This window comes from Primulina huaijiensis, chromosome 16, assembly GCF_012295235.1.
Source record: "Primulina huaijiensis isolate GDHJ02 chromosome 16, ASM1229523v2, whole genome shotgun sequence".
NCBI classification, from domain to species: Eukaryota; Viridiplantae; Streptophyta; class Magnoliopsida; order Lamiales; family Gesneriaceae; genus Primulina; species Primulina huaijiensis.
In genome coordinates this window covers 16,038,269-16,050,267 of record NC_133321.1, presented here as the reverse complement: position 1 = coordinate 16,050,267, position 11,999 = coordinate 16,038,269, and the positions used below count along the sequence as shown (strand labels likewise).

The following is an 11,999-nucleotide window of genomic DNA, read 5'->3' as shown; positions in this document are numbered from 1 at the left end:
TTTGGTGTGCTGTCGTTGACCACCAAATTAATTCCTACTCTTTTAAGTAAAATTAGTGTAATGGTGAGTAGGGTCGAATCCACAGGGAACGGTAGATTTATTTCTTTTGATAATAAAATTAAAAAGGGGGATTTGTTTTGATAATTGCTAAATAAAATAACCTAAACTAAAATTACCCAGCAAAAGATACTGAATCTAGAATTTAAAATTAATCGACGAGAATAAAGTGAAGAATTTATTATGAGAAAATACTGATTCAAGGGGGTTCTACTATCTAATTATCTCACTATTCATCGGTTAACCAATCATTTATTCATGTTATTTCAAGCAATTAACTTTAGAATAATAGGGATAGCCGCTAAAATTCTTGTGTTTTCCTAATTTAATTGACCGAACCCAGCATCCAGTCAAAACTTACCAATAATCAACTGGGCACGATAGCGTTCCATATTAATTAAAGATAGTATTTTAGTTTCGTGAAAACAGTTAATCCTAAAATCTAACAACCGAGATAGCTGCAATTGAGAGATCTAGTTCCGTCGATTTATTTAGATTACACATGTTATGATAGCACAACACATCTAACCTATTGCTACTCACGTACCAATCGTTCATGACAATTACGGATCACTGAATTTATGGTTAGCATTAGAAAATCATACATCAAATTAAATTGTCAGATTAATTGACGTATAACATTCATATAAATAAAATCAGAAATCAACGAATACTTGAACAAAACACAAATATTAAATTAAAGTGCAAAAACCTCACAGTGATAAAATTAAAATAGTAGACTATCCCTTGAATCAGACTAGAAAATTAGAGAGAAAATATTTGAGCCCTTTTCTTCTTGTTCTTCACGTGAGATTGGTTGGAGAAATCTCTTTTCTTCTTTCTTGCCGCCTCCTTGTTCTCGTGAGATTGGTGGAAGGAAATTGTGTGTGAGATTCTAGAAAATCTGATTTTGCCTCCTCTTTCACGTGAATTGTGGTGTAGGTTATCAAAAGAAAGATTGAGTTCTAAAACATAAAAGACTAATAACCTAAAATAAATCCTAATCCATAAAATTAAAAGATACTTAGAAAATATCTTACAATAATATAGAGTTTTTTTATGGAGAAAACTCTATCTTGTATTTCTTCCTTGATATAAAAATTCCTTATCTCACTAGACAGCCAAGGAATTTTCACAAGGCGTGATCACGCCTTATCCAAAAATATCTTCTGAATTTTTATGATCAACTTCTTCCACTAAGATCATATTGACAACTTTAATTGTGATATAAAATCACCCTTTTTAGTCCAGATTTATCGCGAGAACAGAAAACTTCCTCCTACAATAAAATCACACAAAAATGTGTCAATTTAGCACGTTGGAAGTGGTAACAACGAGAGACATGACAACAAAAAATGCAACTATTATGAGCCTATCATATATTTGAGTGAACACTATTTTATCATATTGGAGACTAGTTCTTACCCACAAATATCATATTTGGTAAGTTAACTTAGTAATGTCGAAACAAAGTTGTGAACCAAGATTAAGGCAAGTGCCACTAATTGGAAAATGCTGCATTAACAATATTATGACCCACTCTTTTAGCAAATGAACGACAGAGAATAATTGCAGTGCTAGACAGTAGCACTATGGATGACTATGATTACTTCACTACAAGTTTTATAATATATTTTTTATTGCATACATCTGCAAAACAAACACATATTCAAACTTGGTATCACAATCTTGCATGAATATCTGTGCAAGAATACGAAGAAAACTTTCAAAAAAAATTGGCAAATTCATCATGTCGAAGACTATCTATAAAACTAGGGAATCTCTAACAGTTGCCCATCGTGAGAGAATATATTGATGTTTTCGAAGTTATCAGAAAGGGAACGAGTTAAAAATAACTAAATTATTTGTATCATTTTGGTGTTATTATTCAAAGTTTAAGATTTATANTTGGGGTTGGAATATAAGTTACATAAATTGGGTTGGTGTGTTTAATTATTAATATTTTTTTTTAAAAAAAAAAGAACAATAAGTGTACATCATATTACTTGTGAATAAACATTGTAAAGATAATATATTACTCAAACCTCACATTAATTAATGATTTAAGTTAATTTATTCTTTAATAAAATGGAGCGTGAGTAATCAAAAGTTGAGTACGGAAAAAAAACTCTAGGATTTGGGTATGTATTAATTGTCGTGTCTTTGGTCTGCAAGCCTATCGCACTCGATAATTATGTCGAAACTTAGTGAATATTGTTGGAATTCCATATACTTTCCGATCAAGGTGATAAAAATTATATTTAATAATTATATAATTCGATTTTTACCTTACAATTTATATATATTTGATAATTTTCTTTACGTTCTTTCAAAATGGTAATCAAAATTTGTCTATTTCTCGATTTTTTCTTTGTCGGTCTAATTTAGTTTTTTTTTTCTAATTGATATCGAATACTAACATCAATGTAGTTGCACGCTTTCATCAATTGATGTAATTGAAATGAATGAACTTTAATCTCTTTTTTGCAGGTGGAATATTACTGTGTTTTTTTTTCAAAAAACTTTCTTATTCTTTATTTCTCTGCTACAGAAAATCTAAGTTATGATTAATGGTAATAGGGAAAAATAATAGTAAAAAACTAAAGTGTCAGGCCTTCTTGATTTTCGAATCACCATGTCTGTACTTGTTTTTCCTACACCAAAGATATGAGCACTTTCATCAGTCAAATTCCGTCATTCTGATAATTACAATATATATTTAATACATCGAACAAAGATTAAATTTGTTACGAATTAACTAAATTATATGTTTTTTTAATCATTTATTTTAGTACTCAATATAAAAAAATTGGAGCCATCTTCTTGGTCAAGCCCTGGCGACAAGATTTTCTCGTGCAATCGAAATCATGTACGTTATAAAGCTGTCAAGCATGTAGTTGTGCGAACGTGACACATTAAAAGAAGAAGATATGGAGAAGGTTATCAAGTCTCCAACCTGCACTGGTTAGGCAAATGTCCGACCGGGTTGGTCTGCCCGGGTCAGCCCATGTACCCTCCACCCTCCTCTTTCCACCTAAACCCTCTTTATCTCTGTCTAATTTTATTTTCAAACATTCTTTTAACCAATATTTGCAATTAATGTGATTAGGATCTAAAATTTGCATATCGGAAACAAATAGCTAGTCGACGACTTTAAAACATTATTATAGCCAAAATCTATGTATCATACACAATGAACGATACACATATCATTTACCATTGATTTGCATAAATGGGATATATAAACTTCATCACCATCACCATCACCATCTGTATAATTCTCATACCCAAATCGTCGCGTCATCCCGAATCGTAGATATATATATTTATCAACATTTTTGATTAATGGGATTGTTAATATGGCATGATAATGGTGTCAATAGATAGGGGACACAATGTCCGTTAAAGCAACGGAGTTAAAAAATGTAGTGCAGCACATCTTTAATTTGGAGTGGAGATCATATAGAGTGGGTTGTTAGTGGAAAACCCAAAGGGATTAAATTAATAACTTTCTTTAAGCTTATCACCCTTCATTAATTTCGTACGATCACCACTTAAATGGAAAAAAATAAGGATATTTTCTTCTCTATATACTATTTATCAAAAGTGATAGGTTTCTGTATTCATGGCTGCAGCTTTTTGTAAAAGGCATGGGATTGTTGATTAGTTGGTGAAAAATCTCTGATCAAAACATTTATTTGGGTTCACTCCCTATCCACAAAATTGTGGTACTATGTCATACAAATTGTGGTACACTTCATGTGTAAATGTGGTACACTTCATGTGGAAATGTGGTACTAAAAAAGTACCCAGGGACTGAACACAAAAAAACGACGACTGGGGAGTGAAGTACAATTTCCCATTGATTATATAGTTGTTGTCCAAACTTTTGTGTTTTATATTAAAGTTGTTTTTTGCATTATTTTATTCTAATGTTGTCTTTTGATCACATTTTATGATATTTAATGCCATAGACACTAATGTGTGGTTAGAATAGGGTTTTGGGGTTCGATGGGTAACCCACCCTTCGACACTCGTGCGCGCTGCTATCTATTGATGGCGGCTCACCACCTCCCAACCATCTTAATTTTCATCATTAATATATAGCATGCTTCCCAATAGTAGTCTCCACCACTTATCTTAAATTCAATAAATACTATTTCGATCTTGTATTATATATTCACTAAATTAATGAATATATGAATCAATGTTTATATAACTGGACCGATGAATGAATTGATCAACTGTAAAAATAAAAATATATTTATAAAAAGATGTGTGATATGATACTTTTTTTTTTTTGTGGTTTGGAGGGTTTTCTAATACGTCCCTAACTTCGATATTAAAGATCATATTATATCATAGTTTTGGTACATGATATGTGATGGTATGGTAAATTGAAAGATAAAGACACGTAACTATTTTTAATTTTTTAACACGAATTATTATAAAACTTGAGTCAAATATACGATGATACAAAGATATCAAATCTCATTTTTCATGACAAAAAATTATGTAACATGTGTAAGAGTTAGGAAACTTCCTATATCCAAATATGTTTTTGTGTTCGGTTCAAAAAAATGTTTCTACACTTTCTGATTTACGCAAAAATTTGACATACTTTCTGAGCTTACATATCTTTTCACGGATGAAAATTGGTATAAAACATTGAAATTATGATATCAATATAGTATTTATTAAACTTGTTCGGGTACTTAAATATCATATATTAGTACTAGATCTGAAAAATTGATACTCAAATTCATATATTAGTGCAACATATTCAAAGTATTGTACTGATTTCCTTCGATAAAAGTGTGAAATTAATATCAGTATTTGTTATAGATGTTTGGATATTCGAATATCATATATTAATTAATACCAGATCTTAAACAGTATATAAGTATCATATTTTAATATTTTGTACCGATTTTCATCCAAAAAAAGACACATGGGACCACATAGTGCAATTTTTTTTTAATCACGAAATAAAACCGTATATTTTTTTAATAGAGAATAACTACAAAATCAAGTTGGACAATACTGACATGACATTAAAAATGCTAACGTAACATCGAAAGTTACTGACTTATTAGATGTCACGTTAGTGATTGGACTAAAATAACTGAAAATTAAAAATTATTGTACTAAAACCAAATTTCGACAAATTAATGGAGCAAATGTCAAAACTGAACAAGATAATTAACCAAAAATCATTTTTTCCAATATAAATAACAATAAAGTAATCAAAATATATCTCAGTAGTTTGAGTACTGTTTATTAATAGTAGAATAATTGAAATGCAGTATGATCCCCGAAATATTTAAAAGTAGATAAAAAGGTACTCTATAAAAAAATTAATTAATAAGCACAAACTGATCTTTGTGATTTTAAATATATATGATCTCTCTTTATGATTTCTTTAATTTTTTTAATTAAGACCACTGATAGCTCCAAAAGACAAAAGGGATCGATCTCTTTACTCCATTGAAAAAAAAAATAAAATTAATTCGATTTCTTTAATTTTTTTTTTAATTAGAACCACTGATGCGCTTGAGTCATTAGGGGCAATTTAAGGACAAAAAGACATTGGCAGATGCAAGGTTTATAATTGTATAACATTGTTGCTATATTAGTTCAATAAAATATTGGTCTCATTATGATTTTGATCATGTGTAATAAATAACATTTCAGTTTTAGTGTAACAATTTTGATTTTTTTTTTTGCAATTTTAGCATGTTTTTTATTAGAGTATCAATGTAATGTCGCATATTGTTAATTTAACATCAATTGTTGCTGATGTGTTCGATGTCACGTTCAAGTTTGAACCAAAAATGTTAAAAGTGTAGAAAAAGTAAAGTTAATGAATTAAAATCACAATAAAACAATTTTACTAGACCAATTTTGCTATTTCAAATTTTTTTTAAAAAAATAGATTATAGAGATGAATGTGGGAGACAACCAAAAAAATTTGAAGGTATCCCGGCTTGACAATACCATTTTTTTGGGCCCTCTGGTAGGGTACACATTCCTATGCTTCTCAACTATATTTATATCACCCTAAACTCTAGCCTAGAATCATCACAATTCAGCACCACTCTCTTTTTGTTTCTCACTATATACCCTCAATCTCGCATTATTGTAAGCTTCTTTGTATCTGTCCAATAATGGCGGATTCCGGCGGTAGCTCAGCGGTGGTGAAAAGAATGTGCTCCATACCGGAAAAGTTCCAGCTGCACTTGTCCATGTTAGCCTTGCAGTTTGGTTACGCAGGCTTTCATGTGGTTTCACGAGCTGCACTTAACATGGGCATCAGCAAGATTGTGTTCCCTGTTTACAGAAACATTCTTGCCTTGTTTCTTCTATTGCCCTTTGCCTATTTCCTTGAAAAGTGCGTAGTTTTTCTTGAATCTGTTTGATTTTAAGCATTTTCAAGTATAGGGTTCTTAATTCATTTGATCAATGATCTCAGGAAAGAAAGACCACCTCTTTCTTGGAACTTACTCCTCCAGTTCTTCCTTCTTGCCATTGTTGGGTATGATTATTAGTATATAATTACACGAATGCGTTTGTGCGTGAGAGAGATATATAACACGTCATGTTTTACTTCACAGAAACAATGCATGAATTAAAAAAATTGATGGATTATTTTACAAAAAATGGCAGGATTACAGCCAACCAAGGATTCTACTTGTTGGGACTGGACAACACATCACCTACGTTTGCTTCTGCGATTCAGAATTCAGTTCCAGCTATTACATTTCTCATGGCTGCACTACTCAGGCAAGCAAAACTTTCAACAAAAAATTGTTTCAAGAAAGTCGCTTTGTTCTGCTCGATGTAAGTTTTGAGCGATGTCATTCAATTTCAGGATAGAGAAGGTGAGACTGGATCGAAAAGATGGCATCTCAAAGGTGGCCGGGACAATCTTCTGCGTGGTGGGGGCATCCGTCATCACGCTATACAAAGGCCCCACCATCTACAGCCCGGCTCCCCATCTGCGCAGGGCGGCGGAGGTGGCAGCACCGGCTGTGATGGCTCTTGGTGATGCGAACGGCAAGAACTGGACATTGGGCTGCATATTCTTGATCGGCCACTGCCTGTCCTGGTCCGGCTGGCTCGTGTTACAGGCACCGGTTCTCAAGAAGTACCCAGCTCGGCTCTCCTTCACGTCTTGCCAGTGCTTCTTCGGTGTCATCCAGTTTCTCGTGATCGCCGCATTCGTCGAGAGGGATCCTCAGGCTTGGCTCGTGCATTCTGGCGCTGAGCTCTTTAGTGTTTTCTACGCTGTACGACTTTTCAATAAACAATGGCTTTCAACATTTGGTTTAATTTCTTTTCTGGCTCACATGAAAATAATGATTGTTGCAGGGAGTGGTGGCTTCGGGGATCGCATTCGCTGTACAGATATGGTGCATTGACAGGGGTGGCCCGGTGTTCGTGGCGGTTTACCAGCCGGTTCAGACACTCGTTGTAGCAATCATGGCTTCCGTGGCTTTGGGGGAGGAATTCTACTTGGGAGGGTATTCACATCATCATCATATATCATTATATTCTACTTCTACTATTTCATGTTCCCTTTCATTTTGAGACATTTTTTATTCGAGATTTCATTATTCAGTTAAATTCACAAATCTACATATATAATAATTTCGATAAATTATTACATGGATCACAAATTTTCGTGGAAGAGAAATCAAATTACTCTATCATTTGATTTAAACTATGCTTCACGCACAGGATAATTGGTGCAGCGCTTATTATAACCGGATTGTACTTTGTACTGTGGGGGAAAAATGAAGAAAGGAAGTGGGCAGCGATCCAGTCCCCCGCGGACCACGGGATTAACAGAACAGCCCCACAAATCAAGTCGTCCTCCATCGCCCAACCACTTCTCTCTCAGTCAACCGAAAATCTTTGACCAGAAAAAATCACCTGATTTAACTACCTTTTTTTCTGGAAATCCAGTTCGATTATGCTATAATATAATATTATATATATATTCAAAAAAATTAAGGCTTGGATGTGTATTAATCATATTTTATCAGGGTGGGGTTAATCTCTCTATTTTTCCTGTTCGACGAGGGAAGAAATTAAAGCAGATGCTTATTATGATTTTGTGAGATTGGATTTCTATTAATTATGAAAGTGTGACATTGTTTTCTTCTTATATGCTCATTTTTATTGGTAGAGATCATATATACAATTATTAAATACAAAAACATCGACAAATATTTTGTCGAAATTCACCAACTAATTATTTATATTGTAGTTGAATTTTGATCGCGATCTAAAAATATTACCCCCTTGTTTTTTTTAGTGAGAATACGCTGGATTATTAAAGTCAATCTATTTAAATAATTATTATTTCTGAAATTTAATCTCTCGAAATTATATTGTATTTTGCTGGTGTATTCTATATTTACTAATTTGAATAAATTATTTTCAAATTCAATGTGCTAAATTAGTTATGAAACGGTAATGCTAATCTTTTTCATATAATTTCGAGGGATCATCAATGCATAATCAAACACGTCGCCAGTTCAATGTTCTTTAAAATAAATCGTTTTCGTAAACAATAATGCAATAAATTAAAGAATTCAGAAAATTGTATTTTAAGAATTTAAGAAACAGTAAACTAATTGGAAGTTGATTCATGATCCAACTCAGAAAATTATAACACATTCGACATATAGTAATTATATTGCATTCTATGATAATTAAAAAATAAAAATATATTTCATTATTGTATTATTTTCTTTTTTCCCTTTCATTTTAAAAAGGAATCTCATTAAAATATTTGAATAAAGTTTTCGTATATGCTATCCATATTTTTATAAGATTTTTCATCGCTTTTCCAATCTGGTTCATATCCATGCATCTCAAATTATAAATATATAAATTATCTCGAAGANCATGTTATGAGAGAAGAAAAATTAAAATACATGTTGAGAAGAAAAATGAATGGTCCACTCCTGTATCTTTTGCCTTTAAAAAAAAAAGCAAAATCTTGTGTGAGACGATCTTACGGGTCGTATTTGTGAGACAGATATCTTATTTGGGTCATCCATGAAAAATTATTACTTTTTATGCCAAGAGTATTACTTTTTATTGTGAATATGGGTAGGGTTGACCCGTCTCACATATTAAGATCCGTGAGACGGTCTCACATAAGACCCACTCTTAAAAAAAAAAATAATTTTAGTGTTTTAATCGGACATTTTCAGTTGTCTTACCTATATATTAAAATCTGTCATCACGCCTATATTAGAATCTTACATATTAAAAAATTTCAGTCGTTTAACTTCTTTATTTTTGTTAATTTAATCTTTTTAATCCGAAATTTTAACATCTATTTACAATTAGTCAATCCCCTACGCCATGTTTTCTCGCTTTTCATTAATGTCTCTCCTCCTCTGCTTGGGTGACTTTGACCCGCCTTTGCCTCTGCTTGCTCAATCTCCGGCATGTTGACAACTTTTTAAGTGCGGAATATGTCCGTATATCAAATTATTTTGTGGGATTTTTTAAGTGCAGAATCTGTCCATATATAAAATTATTTTGTGGGCTGAATTTTATTTTATTGTTTATGATTTCATTGTGTGTGATCGAGATAGAAGTTATCTATTTTTGATAATTTTAATCTTTTTAATCGAAAATTTTTCATAATCGTGCTCATATATCTTTTTATTATTGAATTTAATAATTTTACCCAATGCTAATATGACATTCCACACATCTCTATTAGTTTTTTTTTAAAACAGAAATACATGTTAACACTAAAAAATGAAAATTTAAAAAAAAATCAAAATAATGAATTAAAATTTAAATTTTATTTTAACTAAAATTACAAAAAAGAAACAAATAATGAATTAAAATTAAATTTGATAACATACTCAATATATACGAAAGATAACATGGTGGATTCTCATGTGATAAGAAAAAATTATAATTTTTCAAAAATTCTAATTTTAGTAATGTAAGTTAATATATTTTGACTTTTAATCCTAAAGTTTTTATGTTTGATTTTCATCTAATAATTTTTTAATTTTTATACCAAAATCCAAAACTCCATTGAATATTTTATTTGACCCTAAATATTGTTTATTTAAAACTAAGTTAATATAAACCTACATTATTAAAAGAAAACGACATTCAACATGAAATATCTATGTAGAAAATTATTAATATCAAATAAACAATTTATTAAATAATAAATTTAAATATATTCGGACCAAAAAAAAAAAACCAAAACAAAAAACCCAAATTATTTGATAAAACTTTAACTTATAACACAAATTGCAATCTTCCTGGCCTCTTCAAAAACAAAGAAAGCAATTGTATGAAACGCTTCCCAATTTTAACGCTAATTAATGAATCAAAAGCATAACTTGCACACGACTCTGTCAGTCTGTCTACGTACACAACAGTTTAGATTAATCAAATAGCCAGTCTCCTTAATTACATATAATCCACTGCACAAATCGTATGATTTTCTAACATAATATATACATATAAACCTATTTCACTACAAATGAATATATATATATATATGACTTATTTAAAAGATCCATGCGAAAGGCACGCCATTACTATCTTTTCCAGTGTCCAAATTACTCCCAAAAGCCCCGAGATCATCCACAATCCTGAAAGAAGTATCCTTCGCCGCCTCAGCCCACAACGACGAATCATCGAACTCCGGCAAATTCACATTCAGATTATTCAAAATCCCGCTTGCACTCACAAATTCACCCGAACCCTGCTCGCTATCCACAGGTGCCGCCGCACTCGAACCGTTTTCTTGACTCTCGGTGGAAGGACATGACTCGGGAGGAGATTGGTTCTGATTTTCCTGGTACAAATGGGGTAGGTTGAGCTTCGTGTCCGGGCCGTAGAGCTTACGCGCGGCGACATCGTAGGCCACAGCGGCGTCGTACGAGGTGTCGAAAGTGCCGAGCCAAACCCGCTGCCCGCGATTCGGCTCGCGTATCTCGGAGACCCATTTCCCCCACGTGCGCTGCCTCACCCCTTTATACGTGCAAGACGCGTTTTCCGGGCCGCCCTTCCCTCTCATGCATCCTTTTCTTGAACTAGCCTGTGCACTACTTTTCCGAACCCTTTTCTCCCCTCCCCCCGAAGGAGCAATCGATTTCAACATTTTTTTTGTTTGCGCTGTTGGATGAGCAAGAAAAGTAGAAAAGGGTCGCCATTAATTTATAGACGCATAAGGGTTGTGAATGAAGAGATAGGAAGGGTTGAACACATACGTGTCTCCGGCTGAGGAGTGTAGACTTATACTTGGCAAGAGAGACTGGATTTATCGTGTCTTTATATTTCCCAATATAAAGAAAAAAAGATTATGCAAAAATGGAGCTCAGGTGGCGCCAAGGGAGGACTATATCACTGAGAAGATATTGATCATGTGCCTCAATTTCATTACGTTGACATCACCTTATGCATCACTCTTGCCTCGAATTTTTCTCAGTAGATAAGTGTTAAGTTTAATTCTTTTTTCCTTCATACCTCCAAAGAACAAGGAGCTATGGAGGCAATAAGTATGAGTAATTTTGTAGTTCGTTCAAAATCATACCAAGAAAATTCTTTATAAACATAATAACAAGATAAATTGTTGTTATTATTATTATTATTATTATTATTATTATATATAATCTCATTTGGAATATTGAGAAGTTTAATATGCAATAAATTAATATTTCGTGATATTAATTGAACATTGGTAATGATCTTTTCATTTTCTAATAATAAATTTTCTTTGCCGTATTGTATTTGTCTATTAGGTTAAGTGAATTGATATCATTTTATCCAAATCCATTTAATGATGTTTATCACAAAAAAGTTCGAATTCCGAGATTTTTGGGGTTTCCTCTTATTTAAAACCTCGTGTATTTTTTTCCCCAAAAATAAGTGTACGTTTACACTGC

The 11,999-nt window shown here is 32.3% G+C and overlaps 2 protein-coding genes across 2 annotated transcripts; one reads left to right on the top strand and one right to left on the bottom strand.

Moving 5' to 3' along the window:
- Window positions 1-6,124: 6,124 nt before the first annotated feature.
- Window positions 6,125-8,225, top strand: LOC140960714 (protein WALLS ARE THIN 1-like). Its single transcript, XM_073418959.1, has 6 exons — window positions 6,125-6,448; window positions 6,530-6,592; window positions 6,724-6,840; window positions 6,929-7,346; window positions 7,429-7,580; window positions 7,798-8,225. The coding sequence occupies exons 1-6, from the start codon at window positions 6,225-6,227 to the stop codon at window positions 7,976-7,978; spliced, it is 1,155 nt and encodes a 384-aa protein (XP_073275060.1). The 5' UTR covers window positions 6,125-6,224; the 3' UTR covers window positions 7,979-8,225.
- Window positions 8,226-10,444: 2,219 nt separating this feature from the next.
- On the bottom strand, window positions 10,445-11,551 carry LOC140962153 (dehydration-responsive element-binding protein 2D-like). The gene has a single exon (XM_073421031.1). The coding sequence runs from the start codon at window positions 11,213-11,215 to the stop codon at window positions 10,619-10,621; it is 597 nt and encodes a 198-aa protein (XP_073277132.1). The 5' UTR covers window positions 11,216-11,551; the 3' UTR covers window positions 10,445-10,618.
- Between the last annotated feature and the right edge of the window lie 448 nt (window positions 11,552-11,999).